Source organism: Rattus norvegicus, chromosome 5, assembly GCF_036323735.1.
Source record: "Rattus norvegicus strain BN/NHsdMcwi chromosome 5, GRCr8, whole genome shotgun sequence".
Taxonomy (NCBI): domain Eukaryota; kingdom Metazoa; phylum Chordata; class Mammalia; order Rodentia; family Muridae; genus Rattus; species Rattus norvegicus.
Window position 1 is genome coordinate 52,523,515 of NC_086023.1, and position 23,238 is coordinate 52,546,752.

At 38.4% G+C, this 23,238-nt stretch overlaps 1 protein-coding gene across 9 annotated transcripts in view; it reads left to right on the forward strand.

Moving 5' to 3' along the window:
* The window catches only part of Rngtt (RNA guanylyltransferase and 5'-phosphatase), a 206,270-nt gene that overhangs the window by 20,180 nt on the left and 162,852 nt on the right, over positions 1-23,238 (forward strand). For all 9 annotated transcript variants that reach the window (NM_001107923.2, XM_039109825.2, XM_063287587.1 and 6 more), the window contains 4 exons: positions 1,332-1,407; positions 2,471-2,711; positions 8,804-8,913; positions 9,781-9,882. In NM_001107923.2, coding sequence (NP_001101393.1) covers positions 1,332-1,407; positions 2,471-2,711; positions 8,804-8,913; positions 9,781-9,882 — 529 coding nt within the window. The remainder of the gene's footprint in view (positions 1-1,331; positions 1,408-2,470; positions 2,712-8,803; positions 8,914-9,780; positions 9,883-23,238) is intronic.

Sequence of the window (23,238 nt, forward strand, 5' to 3'; positions counted from 1 at the left end):
TATTTTGTTTCGTGCTAATAGACATGGTCATATATCCTGGAGTGGCATCATGCTTGGACTAGTCCTGCCTCAGCCTCTCAAGTGCTAGGATGAAAAGTGGGACGAAAACTCAGAGCTGTTCAATGAGCCCTTCCATTCCTCTTCTCCTCCCTCTCTCCCTTTCCCTCTTTTTCTACCCCCACCCCCCATGCCCCTTTCTTTCCTTTTGAGACAGGGTCTCCTGTAGCCTTGCTGCTGTGTAGCTTAAGATGACCAACTTCTGATTCTCTTCCTTATATTTCCTAATGCTTTGATTACAGGGCGTATCACCATGCTCAGAAAAATGATCTTGAATATATTCTGAAAGAGGGTTTAGGAAAAATAAATTTGTTTTCCATGTTTCTTTCTTATAAATATTTATTTTAAAATAGTATAAGCCCCATGTGAAGGTAGACTCAGTTGGTTTCTAAAGCTCTTTCAAAATAGTGTACACCCATTAGTCAATCAGTTATCTGCAGCCGTCTTAGTGTTCTGTTGATGTGAAGAGACACCACGACCATGGCGACTCTATTACAAAGGAAAACACTCAATTGGGGCTGACTTTCAGGTTCAGTGGTTTAGTGATCATTGTCTTGTTGACAAGCATGGCAGCATGCAGGCAGACATGGTGCTGGACAGGTAGCTGAGAGTTCTACATCTGGACCCATAGGCAACAGAGAGGACTCTGGACCTGCTTGATTTTCTGAAACCTGAAAGGCCATGCTAGTGACACACTTTCTCCAACAAGGCCACACCTCTTCATCCTTTTAAATAATGCCTCTCCTGTGAGCATGTGGGGCCAGTTTCGTTCAGACTCCCACACTTAGTTGACTACAGTCAACCGTTGTCAGTCCTCAGTTGATTTTATACACATTTTCCCCCCAGTCTGGTTTAGACTTTCTTTTCCAATGTAGTTTGACTGTATTTCACATTGATCATAAAGAAAGCTTGGGAAACTACACCAATGTTTCTGGAATATCTGGAATATAGTTGTCTTGTATTTTTGTGCCCTTCCTTTCTGAGTTGTGTGTTTGAAACTCAAAATCTTGAAAAATTTTAATGACAAATTTAGACAGTAGAGAGTTTAAACTAATACACCAGTGTATTTTTAGATTTCTGTCTAGTGCTCTGTTACACTCTAAGCAATCTAAATTGACAAACTATTAAGTTATAAGGAATATTTTGAGTTTTTAAAATGTATGAATATGTAGTGTACTTAAATAAACTGAAATATTTTAAAGTAAATTTGTCATTTTAAAACTCTGTGGCATTTGAAGTGATTGAGTTTAACACGAAGCTACTTTCTCTCCTAGGTGTTCACTGCACCCATGGCTTCAACCGCACTGGTTTCCTTATATGTGCCTTTTTGGTGGAAAAAATGGATTGGAGGTATATTAAATAGTGTTGTTATAGTGGAAGAAGATACATGAACAATTTGTGATGCTTATGAATCCTGTAGATGATATATTTCCTTTTCATATTTTTCTCGTATTTTGGAGTTAACAGAGATTGGATCTCAGATGTTTGGATTTGTAATCAGCTTTGGAAAGGTCTGTTTTCCTTTAAAGTTTCTCTTCTCTGGCTGAGAAGAACTAGGGAAAGCTATAATGCTCTATGAAGGAAGCGTTTTAGGATGGCATTAATCTATTTAAACAAGTCTCGTCTTTATTGAGCTTGTTATTTGTGAATTATATTTTCAGATTTTAAAGGATTAGATTCCAATTACTTGAAATTCCTATGAGACTAGGATACTGCTAACGGAATTTTCTTATTCCTGTTCTAGGATCATTGTTTATGTTTCTAAAACCTTTTACACATTAGGTCCTTTTTTGGAATGCAGTCAGGCAAACACTAATCTGAATGTGTTCTGTTCTTTTATACTCAATGGCTGTCTACGTTGTGTACTTTTCAGCTTTGGCCTTTCAGAGTACTGTGCACAGTAGCATCAGACTCCTTTGCCAGATCCGGCCAGTGGCTAGTGTTCTTCCAAGATGTGTAATCTTGGGGCCTAGGGCTATTGGTGGTTTCTGATGAACATTGTGTATGTTCACTTGCCATTCACATTTTCTTGACCCAAGTTTTCTTTTAGAGACCTTGACCTTCAGTATTCTATTAATTTCTTTCATTGGCTAGCCATGTCTGTCATAAGCAGTCATGTCAATGTGCTTTAAATATGATAGTATATAATATATTAGAATGTACCATGTATTATAGTGACCATATATTATAGTGGGCCATGTAGACGATATATGTGTACCATATGTTACAGTGTACTATGGGTATGTGTTTTTAGAATTAGTTTATCATTGACTGAAAGCTTTGCAGGTGAAGACAGACTTATATTTGTCTGTTATATAATCCAGTTATACTTTTTGTGGTACCTTGAGTATGATTTAATAATTGATAAGTCTACATTAAATGGATACTAGTGGGAAAATAATTGTTTCCATAGCATTGAAGCAGCAGTTGCTACTTTTGCCCAAGCCAGACCACCAGGAATCTATAAGGGTGATTATTTGAAGGAACTTTTTCGTCGCTATGGAGATATAGAAGAAGCACCACCACCACCTGTATTGCCAGATTGGTGTTTTGAAGATGATGATGAAGAAGACGAGGATGAGGATGGAAAAAAGGACTCAGAACCAGGGTCCAGTGCTTCCTTTGGGAAAAGGAGAAAAGAGCGCTTAAAACTGGTAATGTTCACAAATACTGTAATACTCTTTTATTCTTTTAAATTACATTTATTTACTTATTTTGTGGGTGTGCATGTTTAAATACCTTGGTGTGGGAATGGCACAGCATGCTTGTGGAAGTCAGAGGACAACTTGTAGGAGTCAGTTCTCTTTTCTTACTATGTGTGTTTGGATCCTGAGGGTCAAAGTCAGGTTGTCAGGCAAACTATAAGTGCCCTTATCTGCTGAGCCACCATGGTGGCTCCCAAATACCATACTGCTCTGTATTTCTGTTTAAACTTATTGTAGGATATTGGCTCTGTATTAGGGTTTCAATTGCTGTGAAGAGACACTATGACCAAGGCAACTCTTATAAAGGACAACATTTACTTGGGGCTGGCCTACAGGTTCAGTGGTTCAGGCCATTATCATCATGGCAGGAAACACAGCAACCAACGTCCAGACAGGCATGGTACTGGAGAAGCAGATTTATACTTCTTCACCCAAAGGAAGCCTGGAGCAGACTGTCTTCCAGATGGCTAGGAGGAAGGTCCCAAAGCCCACCTCCACAGTGACGCACTTCCTTCAACAAAGCCACACCTAGTCCAACAAGGACACACCTCCTAATAGTGCCACTCCCTATGCCAAGCATATTCAAACTGCCACAGGCTATATTTCTGTCATGTCTGTCTGTCTGTCTGTCTGTCTCTCTCTCTCTCTATATATATATAATATATATATATTATATATATATATGTATGTGTGTGTGTGTGTGTGTGTGTGTGTGTGTGTGTGTGTGTTGAAGAACATAATAATGTCTTCTGATTTTATGAAATTTTGATTCTACCTTAAACCCACTAAGTAACAGCATAAGGCAGGTGTGGTGGGATCTCACTGTGAGACCCAGGCTGGTCTCAAATCTCCAGTCATCCTGTCAGGGCCTCTGATGCTGAGATAGGGATAGCCTGTCTCACTATGTCTCACTGTTAAACTTTAGCTAGAAATGGAACTTAAAATTTTGTCTTACAAAATTATTTATTCTTTGGGTGGAGGGGCTTTGCATATCATGGTGGGAGTGAAAGGACAACTTGTGTGACTCGTTCCTTCCAACCTCAAGTTGTCAGGCTTGGCAACACTTAACCACCTTGCAGCCCAGCAGTCTTAAAAGGGCTGGAGTTATGAAATTTCATTCTGGTTCTGTTTCTTATGTAAATCAAAGAACTCTTAGATGCTATATTGAGATTAGTTTATAAACTACTAAATATGTTTAGTGTTAATAATAAACTTGGGTATGTTACTTATTAACCAGTGAGAATGTTTTTACAAAATAGTCACAGTCAATGTAGCTATTCTCCACCAGAGGTGGTATTTCCTTTGTATTACATACAATTCAGAAGACTTTCACTTCTCTAGGCACCTTTTCTTAATCTTCTAGCAATAAAAGTAATGAAATATTAGGAGTTGGGTTGTGGCTACAACTAATTTGGTTTAATACTTGACAAATATGCATGGAAATTGGGATCATTCTCTAGCACTGTATAGGTGGTGCATAGTGAAGTGTGCTGATTCTACAATTTAGGAGTTCAAAGCCATCCTCTGCTACGTAGTTGCAGGTAAGGGTGAGATACTTAAGATCCTGTGTTTAATAAAAAGTGGTAGTGTTGAGTTGTCCTCATCTTTCCTGAAGTGGGAGAGATCTGTTGAGAGGACTTCTTATACATAGACCTTCTTGGAGTAGACCAAAGGGAAAGTGACAGAATTGTGGAGGAAATGAAGTTTTTTTAATGAAGTTAGTAATTAAGATGTATCGTGGTTGACCAGTAGGCACTACAACTCATATATTGGTTGACAGTAGTTCATAAACAAGGAGGGGAAAAATGCCTTGACTACTTTATATAAATAATGTAGCTGATATTTTAGTTATTTCCTCTAAATTCTTAGAAACTTAATTGTACTTATACTTTTTCATCTTGAAGACTATAAGACCAATTTACACTGGCTTGAAAAGAGAAATATTTTCAAAATTAACTCATTGTCAAGCTAGTGAGATAACTCATTCAGTTAGTACTTATACAGGATGTGAGGATTGAATTCTGCTCCCAGCACCATGTGAAAAGCCAAGCAGATAAGCACTGGAATATAAAATTTAAAAAGTGGTGTTAGAGAGATGGCTCAACAGTTAAGGGCACTTACTACTACGACAGAGGACCCAGGCTCAGTTCCAGCATCCACAGTTCACAACTGTTATGTAACTTCACTTCCAGGGACTCGGATGCATGTGCACATATATGTATACATACATACATACATACATACATACATACATACATACATACATACACACATACACACGCATATGTTCATAAAGCCATTTATAGTAGTGCATGTCTATGGTTTCATGGATTTAGGAGACAGATTTCTGGGGTTTGCTGGCCAGCCATTCTTTCTGAATTGACAAACTCTTTGGTGACAGACTGACTCAAAAGATGATAGAGAGATTGGCTCAGCTGGTAAAAGTGTTAGCTCCTGGCACCCACACAAGACCTGAGTGTGCCAGTGCACATTTATAATCCCAGAGCTGAGGGGGCAGCGACAGGTGGATTTCTGGAGCTCATTTGCTGGCCAGCCTAATCTATGATGAGTTCAGATTCAGTGAGGTCCTAGAATATAAGTAGACAGCAGGTGATGAAGTGAGTCATAATTCATTTGTCCTCACATGTGGACAAACATACATACATATTTTATATATAGATATATGCATGTATAACTCATGACTTATGTGTACATATGCTATCCCCCTCCCCCCCCCAATGATTGAAGAAAGCTGGCTTCCACATGCATGCACACATATAAATACATGTTCCCACTCCCAAATATGTGTCTGTAGGTGCTTACCCCTTTTAAAGAAAACATTTACTTATCTAGTTGTGTGTACATGGGGGCCTACATATGTATATACTCACATATATAGCCGCCTTCAGACACATTTGTATGCATACAGACACACACACATACTCTTTCCTTACAAATATATACATAAATATATGTATAGGTATGTAGTTGCTTACATGTAGACATGCTTCTTAAAAACATTTATTTGTATGTGTGCATATGTGTGGACACACATGTGCACATCCATGACACATTTGTAGGAGGTCAGAGGACAACTTGGAGTCCTATCTATCCTTCCACACCATTCTGGGGCTCAAACTCGTGTCTTTAGACTTTGTTGAAAGGGCCTTTACACCCTGAGCCATCTCACATGCCCTGTTTACCCAGACTGGTCTGGATTTGGAAATCATCTTGTGTCTTCTTAGTGCTTTGATTATAGTCATGTTCCATGATGTCTGGCTTTTCAAATACACTTTTAAAAAGCAATATTAATTTGAGCATATATGATTAATAAAATTATGAAAAAATTTGATTTTTAAAAAAATAAGTTTCTGATTTACACAATGAGATGTGTAAATTGAAATTGAGATGTGATACAATTGAAAGGTTTATTTCTATATCTTTGCCAGTGGGAAGAATCTTAAAAGTTACACCAAGGGACTGGTAGAGTGCTTGATTGATTAGCATATGTAACAACCTTGGGTGTGTTTCTTTTCAAAGCAGATTTGGAGTTTAATTAAATATAAGAGACACATGACTTTTGATAAAGAAACCAGAAATATACAATGGAAAAAAAGAAAGTATCTTCAATAAATGGTGCTAGTCTATCTGGATGTAGGCATGTAGAAGAATGCAGATAGATCCATATCTATCACCCTGCACAAAACTCAACATAAGTGGATCAAAGACCTCAACATAAAACCAGATATACTAAATCTAATAGAAGAGAAAGTGGAGAATGCATTCTTTTGAATGTATTGCCACAGGAGACAACTTCCTGAACAGAACACCAATGGCTCTGGCTCTTAACATCAACAGTTGATAAATGGGACCTCATGAAACTGAAAACTTTCTGTAAGTCAGCAGGACAAAATAGCAGGCCAGAGAATGGGAAATGATTTTTATTAACTCCATATATGACAGAGCGCTAACATCTAAAGTATATAAAGAACTCAAGAAACTAGATATCAGCAAACCAAATACTCCAATTAAAAATGGGACACAGATCTGAACAGAATTCAACAGAGTAATCTCATATGGCTAAGAAACACTTAAGAAATGTCCAACATCCTTAGTCATCAGGGAAATGTAAATCAAAACTACTTTGAGGTTCCATCTTAACACTTGTCAGAATGGCCGAGATCAAAAACACAAGTGCTGCTCGTGCTGGTGAGGGTGTGGAACAAGGGGAACGCTCTCAGAGCGATAACTCGTTCTGCCACTTTGGAAATCAATATGGTAGTTTCTCAGAAAACTGGGAATGGATCTACCTTGAGACCCAGTCATACCACTCTTGGGCATATACCTAAAGGACCCTCCATCCTATATCCTTGCTCAACTATATCCATAGCAGCTTTATTCATAATTACCAGAAACTGGAAGCAACCTAGATGACCCTTAACCAAGAAATAGGTAAAGAAAATGTGTTCCATTTACACAATGGAGTATTATGCAGCTGTTAAAAGCAATGACATAAAATTTGCAGGTAAATAGGTAGAACTAGAAAAAGTCATCCTGAGTGAGGTGACCCAGACCCAGAAAGACATGGTGTGTACTCACTTATACGTGGACATTAGCTGTAAACTACAGGACAATTGTGCTACAGTCCACAGATCCAGAGAGGCTAAGTAACAAGGAGGGCCTAAGGAGGGGTGCATGGACCTCCTTGGGAAGGGCAAATGGAATAGATTTTGGGGGTGCACTGGGGGTTGGTGGGGATGAGAATGGGAGGGGATGGGGGATGGAAGGAGAAGAACAGAATCTGGGGGGTATTTAGGGGCGAGGAAGAAACAGTGCAATGGAAACTCCCTGGTATCTACGAGGGACTCTAGTGAAGATTCTGAGTAATGAGACTATGAAGTCTGAACTGACCATCTTCAGTAACCAGTCCAGGCTTTAGTGGAGGGACTGGGTCACCAACCTTGCCACAAAACCTTTGGCCTACAATTTACCTTGCCTGCAAGATGTACAGAACTTGTGGGAGTGGCCAAACAGTGACTGATCCAACTAGAGATCCATGCCACAAGAGGGAGCCCATGTCTGGTCGATCTTAAACAATTGTAATAGTTTTCTACACACACACACACACACACACACACACACACACACACACACACACACACATTGTCTGTCTATCTATCTATCCATCTATCATCTATCTATCCATCTATCTGTCTGTCTATCTATCCATCTGTCATCTATCTATCCATCTATCTGTCTGTCTATCTATCTATCCATCTATCATCTATCTATCCATCTATCTGTCTGTCTGTCTATCTATCTATCCATCTATCATCTATCTATCCATCTATCTATCTGTCTGTCTCTCTATCTATCCATCTATCATCTATCTATCCATCTATCTATCATCTGTCTGTCTATCTATCTATCTATCTATCTATCTATCTATCTATCTATCTATCTATCCTATCTCAATCATTCGTAATATTTTTCTTCCTCTTTCCAAGTGCCTTGCTTGCTACATCTTGGCCAGAAGGTTGAATTTTGCAACTTGTAGACCAGATTTTCTTATTCTTTAATGACATTATCAGCCAGAATTGTAGATACTAGTTTAGTTTTATTGATACTAATGGCAGTAGCTCGCTGATATGCTGGAAACTAATTTAATATACATTTAGACTAATGTTTAAATTGTAAAAACTATAAAAACCCAAGCCTAGAAGATTATAATTTATAGGCTTTCCTAGAGTATACCCTTTGGTTTCTTTAGCTTTGAGACTGGGTCTTATTATATAGCCTAAGGTAGCCTGAGAATTGTTGCCGTTTGCCTGAGCCCCTCTGTAACTGGTGGGTGAGAGAAGTCACTAGTATGGCAGGTGGGACAGGCCATTACTGTTCAGTCTGAATTTTCTTAGGTTTGTGAAAAGAAATTGATTTATTTATTTCTTTGTAAACATGTTTGTCTTCTAATTATGTGTGTGTGTATATATTTGTACACATATATATCTATCGTAATTTTCTTCTCTTTTCTTTCTTTAAAGGGAGCTATTTTCTTGGAAGGAATAACTGTTAAAGGAGTAACTCAAGTAACAACTCAACCGAAGTTAGGAGAGGTACAGCAGAAGTGCCATCAGTTCTGTGGCTGGGAAGGGTAAGAAATATGTTCAAGTTTTGAATAAAATTTATTCTTTATGTAACACTTAAAGCTAATACAGACATTAATTGGGCATTTTTGCTTCTAAAGTTAGTGTGAACATTGAGTGCTTAAGAGGATTTTAGGTTTTTCCAAGGAAATCTGTAAAAGTCATGCTGAATCAGGGTCATACGACTCAAATCCTCCTTGAGAATGCAACATTGCTCTTGTTACCGGAGCTTTTCTTTGATCCTGTATCTGCTGCAGAGTCATGTCTGCTACTTCCACTCTTCAGCTTAATTACCTTAATGGCACTAGACTCTAGTACATCCCCGGCCCCTTCCCACTCTCCTACTGCTGGGATGATAGCACATGCTTCCAGGCTTGGCTTTTGCATGGGTGCTGGGGACCCCCAACACTTCACTATTACATAAGACGAATTTTAGCCACTCAGCCCCTTCCCTTCTCTAGTCCTATATAATAAACATTCTTAAATTAGCCCAATATTTATATTATAGCAGTGGCAATTTAGTTTATTGTAAACTGGTATTTTAAAATGTCAAGAAAACTGATAAACTTTTTTCCCCCTGAGACTATGTAGCTTTGCCTGTCTTGAAACTCGCTCTGTAGGCCAGGCTGGCCTTGAATTCATAAATCCACTTCCCTCTGTCTTCCTGAGTGTTGGGATTAAAGGTATGCACCACCACTCCGGCTGAGAATGATAATCTTTGGTTAGAACTTTAGTGATAGCTGGTGCTATTCCATTTGAAATTACTCTCATGATAGGAAGAACATTGTGATCAACATGTGAGACATTAGAGATTGGTTTAACAATGATGTATTATACGGGCTGTAGCCATGACAGAGTAATGTTCTTTCTTTAAGGTCTGGGTTCCCTGGAGCACAGCCTGTCTCCATGGACAAGCAAAATATTAGACTTTTAGAGCAGAAGCCATATAAAGTAAGCTGGAAAGCAGACGGTACTCGGTAAGTTCCACTACTAAAAAACAATTATAGAATTAACAAATGCTTGAAGAATATTACATTATTAGGGAAAGTGTGTTCCTCAGGTTCCTAAGGTTGGGCTTATAGGTTTCTGACTTGAACAGCAAAATAAACGTGTTTCAGAATTATATAGCTTTCATTTTATTGGTCTTCTGTATAAACAGTTTTAGTTTATTCTGCTGGATATTTGGCTTCACATTATGTTAGTTTTATATAAATCTAAATGAATTTTAACAGTTTTTTGAGAATTACTTGTAGCCTAGGCTAGCCTCAAACCCCCTGTGAGCCTGCAGTAGTCTTATTGCAGAGATTCAGGTGTGAGCCACCGCACTGTTTATACTGAGCGGAGGAAGGATACTGAGTCCTCTTACCTGTCTCCTAAGTTTTGGGCTTATAGGCGCACACCACCATGCCCACTTACTATCTTTATTTCATAATTTGCCAGTTACCAGTTATATCTTCCCTTACTCCAGTGTCCTTACATAAACACATCTATTTTAGTAAAACTTAATTTAGGGGTCAGGGATATAGTCAGTTGGTACAGTGCCAACATTTGGGAGATGGTGACTAGAGCATCAGAAGTTCAAGGTAGGTCATCCTCAGCTGTATAACAAGGTCAAGGCTATTGTGTGGTGTAGGAGATCCTGCTACAGCATAGACCAACGAACTAACCTAACTTATTCACAAAGCAGCAGGCTACCTTTTCCTTTGGGGTCATGGAGGGAGGGCATTAATCCCAGAGTGAGTGAGTGAGTCTCTCTCTCTGTGTGCGTGTGCGTGCGTGTGTGTGTGTGTGTATGTGCGTGTGTGTGTGTGTGTGTGTGTGTGTGCGTGTGCGTGTGCGTGTGTGTGTGTGTGTGTGTGTGTGTGTGTGTGTGGTGGTGGTGGTGGTGGTGTGGTATGGGGGGCAGAGGCTGGTGGATCTCTATGAATTTGAGATCAGTCTGATCTACAGAGTAAGTTCTAGTATAACCAAGACTACACAGAGAAACACAAAACAAAACAAGAAAAAACCACCCAAATCAACACCAACCAACAAACTGAAAACCCAACTAAAAACCACCACCACTACCATAAAAAAAACCACCAAAAACCTGATATCTTCCAAGGTGTTTATTCTTGAGAATATTACCAGTTCTTTGTTTGTTATAGTAGCCATCTTTATACCTGTTTTTGTGTAGATTATGATAAAAGTAGTATTGCTTGGATAATGAGTGTGGAAAATGTGTCTAGCTAGAGGTGGTTGTTCCATTTCTGGGATTTCATTTCATCACTTCACTGGCCGTTTGAGGAAATAGCCAATTTGACAACTGGAAAATGTGCTTTTCCTAAGAAACAAAGACAAATTTCACTGATATAAATATTCATAAAACTAAAATAATGATAAGATTTATTATCACTTTAGTTCATGCTTTTAGAATGGCAGCATGGCTATACAGTGCTCATTATATATTTTTGTTGTGGCAGCAGTTAAGACAGGCAACAGTTACTGACTGCTTACTTGCTGTTAGGCGTTTTTCTAAGTGCTTGTGCAGAGCATCTCCTTTGATTCTTAGAGGACTGTTTGACATGGCTACTGTAGCCTCCCAGTCTGTAACTTAGGAGAGTGGAACACAGAAAGGGAGACAGCTTTCCTGAGGCCACAGGACAGTAAGCAGCAAGAGTGGGTCTGGAATACAGACAAAATAGTATTCAGCCCTACAAACTTTTTAATTTTGATGGTGCTAGGAATTGAATCTTAGGTCTCATGCATGTGAACTTCAGCTACAGTATTTTCCATATTGCCAAATGATGTCTTCATTATTTAAAAAAAAATTCATTGGCTATTTTAATTTTCATTTATTTCTTTTCGATAGTCTTCTTTATAAGACCTCAGGAACATCTTCCTATGAAGACATTTGTCTACTCTCTTAGGATAAATGGTGTTAAGAATTGGGTATTTGGGGCTAGAGAGATGGCTCAGGGATTAGGAGTACTGACTGCTCTTCCAGAGGTCCTGAGTTCAAATCCCAGCAACCACATGGTGGCTCACAACCATCTGTAATGAGATCTGATGCCCTTTTCTGGTGTGTCTGAAGACAGCTACAGTGTACTTATATATAATAAAAAATTAAAAAAAAAAGATTTATGTATTTGTTCCTTCAGACAACACTCCTCGTTTTTTCTGCCTGCCTCCATTTCCCTATTTTCAGATCTTCCTTGGAAATGGGAAATGATAACAATTGTTCTGTTATAAAGGTGCTATAGAAAACCATGTGGATTTCCTTCCACCTTGTTTTGTAATGTTAGAACTGCACAGTACCCGTCACTTAGCGGGTGAGCAATATCTTGTAGAAATTATACTTATTGCTGTTATGGGTAAACTCTATCTGAAATACTGGGAGCCAGAGTGGTGTAAAACATTTACTCATAGAGAATTAGATTTGCTGGGGATGGGATTCATGGAATTGATCTTAAAGGTAATTAAATCCAATAGTTATATACAGACTTGAAACAGATCTGTACTCCATAAGTTTCAGATTTAAGCATTTTGGATTACAACTGTTCTAATCATCAGAGCAGAAGTTTAATCCTGTGTCTAAGAAATGTGGTAATTTTTTTCTTTTTTAAAGCAGAAGTATAGGAAACCATATGTGGTGGCTCATGTTAGTAATCCTTAATATTACCTCCTTTTCATTAAACATTTTTCTAGTAAATAGAAATGTACAGTTGTTTCTTTTTTGATTTTTGTATTTAATTAAGCTAAACAATACTGGGAAGCTTATAATGGATCAATGTTACAGTCTGTTTATAGCCCTTCTTTCTTCCCATCAGTTCTACTCCATAAAGCAACTGCTTTCAGCCACCTTTATGTTTTACTACTTGAATGCTGTCCCGAGTCTCTAAATTCTATTTTATGTTCCTACTTCAACTGTGAGTGAGTTGCTGTTAGCACAGTTCACCGGCAGCTGTATCCCTTCCTTTTAGTATTCCGTCATAGTTTCACTGGGATTCTTCACTGGCTATAGTTTTATTTTATTCTTTCCTGTTCTCGTTTTATTTATTTATTTTTTTCTTTTTTCTTTTTTTCGGAGCTGGGGACCGAACCCAGGGCCTTGCTCTACCACTGAGCTAAATCCCCAACCCCCTGTTCTCATTTTATTAACCCTAAACAGTGCTTGTTGAACGAAGCTAGTGCTAAGCCCAGGGCATCCCAGGCAAGCAGTCTATTTCTGAGCTACATCTCCACTCCTGACTGGACATCTAAATATTAATCATCTGTCCGTCCGTCCGTCCGTCCATCCATCCATCCATCCATCCATCCATCCATCCATCCATCCATCCATCCATCCGTCTTGTGTGTGTTTTCCTATGGGCAGGTGCGTGCCTCAGAACGTGTGTAGAGGTCAGGGGCTATTATATGGGCTGGTTCTCTTTCCTCATGTGGCTTCCTGGGATTAACTCAGGTCTTTGGGCTTGGTGTCTTTACCTGCTGAGGCAGCTCGCTGGCTTCAAGTCCTAACTTGAATATTTTCAGCTGTACTATTTATAGACACTTTGGGAAACATTTTAAAAATTATTTTATGAATATATGTGTATGCTTCAGTGTACGTGTGTGCACCACCTGTGTATAGGAGCCGTCAGAGGTCAGAAGAGTTACCATATCTGGAGTTACAGAAAGCAACTCTTGATGTGTAGGTGCTGGGAATCAAACCTGGGTCCTCCGCAAGAGCAGTGAGTATTCTCAACTGCTGAGCCTTCTCTCTAGCTCTGGTAAAGAGTGTGTGTGTGTGTGTGTGTGTGTGTGTGTGTGTCTGTCTGTCTGTCTGTCTGTGTGTGTATGCATGCATGCCACATATGTGCAGGTGCCCATGGAGACCAGGAGAGTGTATCGGAACCCCAGGAGCTGGAGTTATAAGCGATTATAGTGGTCTAATTCAAGTTCTTTGGAAGAGGAACAAGTGCTTGTTCCATCTCTATAGCCCCTAAAACACTTAAAAAAAATGTGTGATTAATTAATAAAACAACAACAACAACAACAACAACAACAATAATAATAGAGAGACAAGGTCTTACCACTGCCTACACAACCTGGAGCTTGCTACAAAGCAGAGGCTGACCTTGAACCAGTGATTCTCTTGCCATCACCTCCCAAGTACTGGGATTATAGGTATATATCACCATGCCCTGCATTGTGGTTGGAATTAAATGGTGAAAATAATTTTTTCTCCCTACTGGAAATATTTTTAGATTATTTAGTTTTTAAAAATTTTCATGTACATTGGTGTTTTGCCTGCATGTATGTCTAGGTGAGGGTGTCACGTCTCAGAGTTACAGACAGTTGTGAGCTGCCATGTGGGTGCTGGGATTTGAATCTGGGTCCTCTGGGAGAGTAGCCAGTGCTCTTAACCTCTGTGCCATCTCCAGATCTTCCTTCCTTTTTCTTTTTTTAAATGTCAAGAAACCACTTTAACATTTCAGAGATGTAGGGACTGGATCCTTGAGTTGCTTACTAAGGCATTGTAAGTGAAGTCGCAGATAGCAAAGGCCCAGGGAGATCAGGAGTGCTTTCTGCTCTTCTTTCAGCCTGGCTAGCTCCTGCCTTGTTTGTTTGCTGGGGTGGGGCTGTGCTAGAAGTGTACAGAAAAAGAACAAACCTGATTTTTTTTAAAGCTGTCTTAAAGTTCTTAGTAGTGGTTTGTCAGGTGGTGAGGATCCTCCTTTCATCTCATGCTTGTGTTCTCTTAACTGTTGGGAGTGAAGAAATTTAACAACACGGAGGCGGCACAGAGCCTTTCTGTCTTACACACGAAGGCTGATGTCTATAAGGTCAAGATCTTGGGTTTGCTTGGGAAGATTAGTAATTCTGAGAAATAGTCCCGTGGTATAGTTTGTAAAGCTGAGTTCCATTTTAATTTTCTGTTTTTTTTTTTTAATTCTACCTTCTTAAGGAACCAAATTTAAATTTTGTTTGATAGTAATTTGGTTCCCAAAATGAATTGTTACCTGTGAAATAGTAAAGAAATGGGAAACTGAGTGCATTAATTGTGCAATCCAATTCAAAGATTTTTATAGGCAGCCCATCTTAGTACAATGTGTCAGTGTGTCTCTGGCTCTCAGCCTAGCTTTAACACAGCTGCTGCAGGTAATTTTGCTGGCAGGTAAGCTTTCTTGGACCTGTTTTAATAATATTTTGGAATTTAGGAAGTACTCTTATGTGATAGAGAATTAGATTTTGTTATTTCATGAATTTTGGAGAATAGCATTTAAGCTTTGTGTTAGCTTTGCCTGAAAACTCTTGGATACAGAATATAAATAGAACAAGGTTTTTTCCTACAATTTGAAGGCACCTAAGGCCCCCACTGGGTCTTACTTCTTGTAGGGTTATTTATTTATTTATTTATTTATTTATTTATTTATTTATTTATTTATTTATTTTTTGGTTCTTTTTTTCGGAGCTGGGGACCGAACCCAGGGCCTTGCGCTTCCTAGGCAAGTGCTCTACCACTGAGCTAAATCCCCAGCCCCCACTTCTTGTAGTTTTATAACCTCCCAGTATAGTTAGTGTGGGGACCAGGTCTTAAAGTTAGATTTTTCAGGGAACTTCCATTCCATACCTGGCACCAGTGCTGACTGTAAGTCTTGGGTGTGCTGGGATAGTGAGTATTTCTCACACAGTGCCAGCTGTTCTATACTTTTTATATGTTAATACATTTAATTATTTTTAACTTCTAAAATTATGGCAAAATATAAGTAACATAACACTTAATGTTACAACTACCCTCTTATTTCTCTTTTGATTCAGGGTCTATTGGTGTGGTCTTATGATCCTCCTGCCTTAGCTTCCTAAGTGCTGGGATCACAGATGTGTGTCACTGTGCCCAGCTTATTTTGCATTTGTGAGAGTGCAGTAAAATTAAGTAAGGCAGTCATCAACAACATCATCTCCATTTAGAATTCTTTCATCTTAGGAAACTCTGTAGCCATGAAATAATAATTCCTCATTCCTTTCTTCCTGTCACTGGCAACCCCATTCTGTGTGTATGATTTTAACTACTCAAGATTCCTTCTATGAATTCACACGGTGTGACTGGTTTATCATATCATCCTTATTATGTGTGAGCATTCTTTTTTAAAAGCTTAATAATATTCCATGTTATATATGTAACACATTTTGGTTATTTATTATTCAAAGAATACATGATGAGTTTCTTCTGTGTCTAAAAACATGGACATGCTAACTCCTTTAACTTTTCTGAACACCTTAGTAAGTGAAGACTTTTGGTGACTGGGAATGATCAAGGAAACTGTATAAAGATACACCAGTTTTCTCTTTCTCTCTTCTTCTTTTCTGGTGCATATGTATGTGTGCATGTTCATGTGTATATGGGTATGATTGAATGGATGGGTGTCTTGGAGTTTTATTGCTATGAATAGACACCAGAATTCAAATGTAAACTATTTTCAGCTGGTAAAATCACACCCCTGCCAGATCATGAGACAGTCATAGCTGCTATGGACAATCTGAAGTAGCCATGTATCCCACACCTGAGATGAAAACAAAAGCATATTCTCAAAGCATTTCTGTGTTTTTAAAGAAAAAAAATCCTATTGCACCTATGGGGGTCATTTTTATTCACACTACCAGAGTGAGTATGGGTTTCTGTATGTGAATTCACATCAAGGCTGGAGATGAACCTTGGTTGTTCTTAGAAACACTGTGCACCTCCTTTGAAACAGAATCTTTCATCGTCCTCCTTATTTATTTACCTGTTTGTCTCTGCATCCCGAGTTCTGGGATTAAAGGAGTGTCAGTCCAGGGAGACAAGAAGGAGAGTTTGTTTAGTAGCTGATATTGGCTCAGACTTGGAGAGTTTGACACTAGGTAGTTTATTTTAGGCATACTTAAGATCATGACCCAATTTGGAAAAAAGTTTCCTGGTGATTATTAACTCAGTCCCACGTGTACAATAAAGTTTAAGGTATGACTACATTGAGACTGCCTTGTAAAGTTCAAGTAGCTTTTCTATAGAGATAGTTTTTATAGATTGACTGAGGAAACAGGCTTGAGATAAACAGGTTCAAGGTAAAGATTTGGGAGGAAGATAACCCCGTAGATTGGGGTCCGGGGGAGCTCATGTGTGATATGGGATAGTACAGAGGCTGTTAACCATGTCTGCTCCTAGAAAACAGGCTATACATTTCTCTCTTTGAAGTGACAGCCTGGTATGCTTAATATTTCTGATTTTCTTAGTGCATATCTGTGACAGCACAAAGACCTACCTGCCTCCTACACATGGGTATGTGTAAGTATAGGTGTGAGCAGACCACATGTGTCCGATATCTGAGACTGGAGTTAAAGGCTATTGTGAGATGCATGATCTGGGGTCTCAGAAGTGAACCCAGGGCCTACTCAAGGTCAAAACGTCTTCTGAGGGATGAACTATATTTTTAGCTTTCAGATGATTTAAAATTGAATAGTTTGGAATAAATTTTATCTCTTTTGTACTACTCTTGATTGTTGATATTATCTGGCATTTTTTCATGAGGTAGGATGGAGGAGTCTAGAATCTGATAATGGATCCTGTTCTTAGGCAAGCTCTCTGTTAATTTTGTGTGTGTGTGTGTGTGTGTGTGTGTGTGTGTGTGTGTGTGTGTGTGTGTGTTTATGCTTTGTAGAAGTCTAATTTTTTTCTTGTTGAAGGAATTTCTTAAAATAGAAGCTTCTGGGCTGGAGAGACAGCTCAGTGGTTAAGAGCACTGACTGCTCTTCCAGAGGTCCTGAGTTCAATTCCCAGCAACCACATGGTGGCTCACAACCATCTGTAATGGGATCTGATGCCCTCTTCTGGTATGTCTGAGGACAGCGACAGTTTACTCACATACGCAAAATAAATAAATAAATCTTAAAAAAAAAAGAAATAGAAGCTATAATTTTAAAAATGATTAATTTCTTTTGATAGGACACTTGTGACATTTGAGAATGTTTGAGATTTAGCTGTTTATTGTTAGCATCTAAAGTTCTTTACTGTTTAGTTGTAAATGAATTAAAATTGAAAGAAAAGTTACTCATTTGTCTATGACTTTTCCATAGACAAAGTTTACCAAGATATAGTAGGGCATTTATAGTATAAACAGTATATAAAGTAAAAATAATTTGTTTTCCTGGAAGAATCAAAGTACCTGCAGTTTTAACTGTCGCTGGCTTTCCATTAAGTAATCCATGTTGTCTGTGCACTCACGGTGTGCACACAGGTTATCCTGTAATAGAATGAAGCTGATGGCCTGAAGTCAAATTTAAGACCACAATGCCTTAATACATCTGTTTCTTGACTAAAAATGTGTTTCGAGGATTCAAGAAAAGCTCATCCTGGTAAAGTGTTCTGCTTTATGTATAGCCTCAATACACCAGCATTAAAATGCCTGTAGTATTGGAGTGTTTTAATAATGTTCAGTGCAAACTTGGCTGGTTAAGTGTTGTCTTTATCAATGTTAATAGCAGTAATAAAAACATGCTTGGGCTGGAGAGGTGAGAGACGTCTCAGTTGCTCAATAAGACCTGAGTTTGGATCCCAGCTGCCAGGTAAAAAGCTGAGTATGGTTGGAAGCACCTGTAACTGTAGCTCGTGTAGTGAGGGCCAGAGACAGGAGGATTGCTGTCTGGCCGCTAGCCTAGATCCAGGTTCAATGAGAGACCCTGCCTGTCTCAAGGGAGTAAGATAGTGTTAGAGCAACACTCATCCCTCCTCTGGAACCGGGGAGGGCTCGAGAGGTGGAGCAGGGATTAGACTGCTGTTAGTATAATAAGTATGTTGTGAAAACAAAGACCTTAATGTGAAGTTTTGAAATTTTTAGGAGTTTAAATGATGGATTTCTCTTCCAGTAGTTATTCCTTTAACATTTTATGAGCCAAGTAAACATAGTTGTAGGTTTGAGTTTAAACTAATCTGTTGGATTATGTTTTTATCAACTTGTTTCTTGTGGAAATGTCTGAAATAAGATTTTGAATTATCTTGGTTTCTTTTCGTGTGGTTTCTTTATTTTAAATTGTATTTTATAGAATTTTAGCATAAGTAATGATTTGATTCCCAAATTAGCCAATGAATTTTACTTAATTCCTGAGGTAGCTAAACTACCTAGTTTGTATATCTGCCACAAAGATAATGAAACCTACTGTAATCGCACTGTTAATTAAACAGTATAATTTCAGCATTATGAGTTTATAAAGACTATATTGGATAGTGTAGAAACTCGTAGGGCAATGTGGTTTTATGAGGTGAAGAGATAGCCTCCCCTGTGGAGGCTTTAGGACCTGCGTTGTCCATAGGGAATAAACTTAGTATTTGTAAGTTTGTGTAATGAGATACATTGCTAGCTTGGTTCATGGTTGGATCTAAGTAGGGATGAGGAGGAAGGACCTTTAAAAATATATAAATTATGCTTAAAGTTTTAGTTTCCATTAAAAGTTGTGAAGAATCTAAAAGATGCTTGAGTTAAAGAGGGCATAGTACAGTTTTGCAAAAGAAGTGAACAGGGATGGAGTTTACTGAACTGTGGGCTAGTGAGAGATACAGCAGCCAGTGTGGTACATCCCATGGGGAAGGAAGGAAGCTCAAGCTGGCAAGTCAGTTGTGTTTGTTTGAGTTCTAGAACAAAGTGTGAGCAGTGTTGTGAGTAATGTAGGCCTGACTAGCTTTCCTTAGGTCAGGAAAGCTTCTGAATTGTCCTTCGTAAAGAGACTCTAAGTTCTGCATTGTCTTTTGAGATGTTTGCAAGTTCACTAGGATTAGACGTGAGGAGAAGGGCAGCAGTGGTTAGGTAATGGAGTCTTATGAGGGAAGGTTACCTCAGCCTTATGCATGTGTCTCTGTCAGAGGATGAGATGTAGGTGTCTTGCCTCTTGGTATAAGGTTATTCTATATAAATAGCTAGTATTATGCAACTCTTGGTATCAAGGGTATGCCAGGGACATAGCGCTGCTGTTATGTCATAGACACAGTTAATCTCCACTCAGCTGAAGAGAGTGGGGGAAAAACACAAACCCACAACCAATATGGGGGGGGCATGCTTAGTAGCATTCTTGATGGTGGAAATCCATTTTGACTAATGTGTTTAAAGGAGTGTCTTGGACACCTCTTTGTGAGAAGTAATCTTTAGAAGTTGACTTTTGACAACTTTATCACCAGTCTCATTCTCCCCTCAAGTTCTAGCTCCTGGGTGGGGATAATGGAATGCCACTTCTTCAGCTCTTAGGACTTGCCATTTTGTTTGATGCACATCTGTAGCTGACTTTGGTTTGTGGATGGGAACTCAGGAAAGGGGATTAGGAGGAAGGACTTTGAACAATATATAAAGTGTGCTTAAAGTTTCAGTGAGGGGCTGGAGAGATGGCTCAGAGATTAAGAACACTAGCTGCTCTTTATAGGTCCTGAGTTCAATCCCCAGCAACCACATAGTGGCTCACAACTGTCTATAATGAGATCTGGTACCCTCTTCTGGCCTGCAGGCATACATGCAGGCAGAATGCTGTATACATAACAACCAACCAAACAAATAAATCTATCTTTGAAAAAGTTTCAGTTTGTTTTAACCGTTGGAAAGAATCTAAAAATATTTGGGTTAAGGAGGACATGGCATAGTTTTACAAAAGAGGTGGTCAGAGATGGAGTTTTTATATTAATGGATATTTTTATGTTTTAAAATAGTGTGATACTATACTTTTCTGTGGACGTATAGTATTTAGTCTGTTTGTTCTGTGATAGATTCTTGAGTTTTCATCATTATAGAATAGTGTGACGAGCTTCCTTGTACCTAATCTTGCTTAAACATTTATTGAGTGTCCTGTGTGTTTGAACTGACCTCGTCTGTAAAGACAAATAAAGAGATCTCTGCTTTCAAAGTCTATGATAAACTTTTGAAATGTGAGTTGGTCATCAGGATTGTGAATTGGTGATGGGGTAATCAGCATTAGTTTCTGTTTAAAGTAGCGGTAGGAACGTGAATTAAGACCCCGACGTGCTATTGCTCACAACTTTCTCATTTTTTTCCCTATATACTTCCTAAATTTTACTAATGCAACTTTTTGGGGATTTTACTCGACTGTATAATCTCAATGAGAAAGATTTTTAAAACTGGATTGTTTCCAGGTCAGCTGGAAAGTTGCATTTATAGTAAAGTATTTTATGATTATGGCATTTCTGTAACCTGTAATTACTGTGTATGCACCTTTATAGAAGGAACACTACTAACCTAGATGTGGAGATACATGTTTGTGATCCCAGGCATGGGCTAGAAAGGCTTTCTAGTGCTTTGCAGGTGGGGAGTCTCGAGCCTGAGGCCAGCTTGGGCTACATAGCAAGATCTGTAAGAACAAACACAAGCAAACACGTGAAGCATGGGACTAGAACAAAAGGATTCAGTGAAATTCTGTGTCTTAATGAATATATGGACGTGAGTAATTCTTAATATTAAATTTGCAATTGATAATTTTCTAAAGAGAAGTTATATTAGTGGTTCATGGTTGTTGATAGTAGATCTCTAGTTAGGTACTGAGCCTGTGTCTAGTAATGTGTGGGATGGTTGTCTCTTTCAAAAATAATTGGCTTGCTTTCATGGTCTTAGGAGTTATGTGTGAATACTTTCTATAGTCTTTAACCTTTGTTTCCAAATATGAGATACTCATTTATTTTGGTGCTGTGCTCTGAACTTAGAAGGTCTTGCATATGCGAGTAATGTGTGTTCCTAGCCCTGCCCATTTCTTCCTGTAAGTATCACATAGAAGGATATATCATTCGGAAATGATTAGAATTGAGCCCAAAAATTGTACTTCAACAACTTGTTTCAAAACCCAAGTATTAATACATTTAGAGGAATTCCTGAATGCTAATTACTAAATAACTTTTTGTCATCTCTCTAGATAGAGCTGTTTTTCACATGGTCAGTTCTTTGTATTAAATTCTATCCTTTAAGGCTGTTTTGTTTTTGATCTTTTAAACTGTTGATATGCATGAGTGTACAGTGTTTTTCAAAAGATTTGTTTGTTTTTTGCTTGTATCGTATGTATACCATGTTCCTGCAATGTCTACAGAGGCCAGCAGAGGCATTGGATCCTGGAATTAGAGTTGTAGGTGATTTTGAGCTACCATGGAAATTGAACCCATGTCCCTTGGAAGAGCAAGCCAGTGTTCTTAGACACTAAGCCATCTCTTAAGCTGTACCTGTGTTTTGTTTTTTAAAACTGATAATCTATTTAAAATAGGAAAGAAAGTTCGAATCATAAGATAGATACATAGGTTTTTGCGTGTGTGCATCACAAGTTAGTATATCACTACTCTAGAAATTATTTTATATGAACATCAATTCTTAGCATCTGAGTATCTGGTAAAGAGAAGTAAAATATCTGCCTTAGGCACAGAAGAGGCACACCATCCCCCCAATATAAAAATGTATTAATAAGCCAGTTGTTTTTGAATTATGAATACAGATTAAGGTTAAGTTTAGGAAGCTAGGACTTAATAGGGAGTTATATGTTTTGTCATGATTTTAAGTTTTTAAAAAGAGTTATTTTTTAGATATTTAAATTTTATTTTGTGTACTTAATTGTTTTGCCTACATTTATGTATAATAGGTACCTGGTGTCTAAGGAGTTCAGAAGAGGGCATTGGGTCCCCTGGTACGAAGGTTACAGATGGCAGTGAGTTGTCATCTAGATGATGAGAGTTGAATCTCGGTTCTCTGCCAGAGCATCATGTGTTCTAAAACATCTCTCCATCCTGGCTCAGTTTTTCTTTTGAGACTCCAGAATCTCCTGCTCCTACAGTACTTCTGAGGGCTGATACTACGTATTACTACACCTTATCCTGTGGTTTAAAATACCCTAATGTATATGCATATCCTAACTTTCTAAGAGAATGATATGATGACTGCCTTCTTACTTATTTTTCCATTAAATACCTTTTATTAGATACTGGCCCAAGACCTTAAAGATGCTGGGTTGTGTGTCTTGTATAGCATGTTTGTAGACAGTGTCATAATTGCTTGTTAAGTGGCATTTTCTTATGTTGATTTAAATTTGTTTTTGAACATAACCTAGAACATTTCTTATTTCTTTCAAAAAGCCTAATTTCTTCCCATATGCCCGGAATCACTGCTCGTAAAAAGCATGCACAAGGGAGCCTTGGGAACTAAGTATTCCTGTTGCTTTTGAGCCTGCTGGATTAGTATTTGGTTCATCAATTCTTTTCTCCAGAGTGAGGCTGATTGATGTTTATCTTAGTGATACTGAGTTTCTGCCTCTTATGTGTGTTAGGGTCAATCTATTCCCATATGTAACAAGGAACAATCACCTGCCTCAGGGTC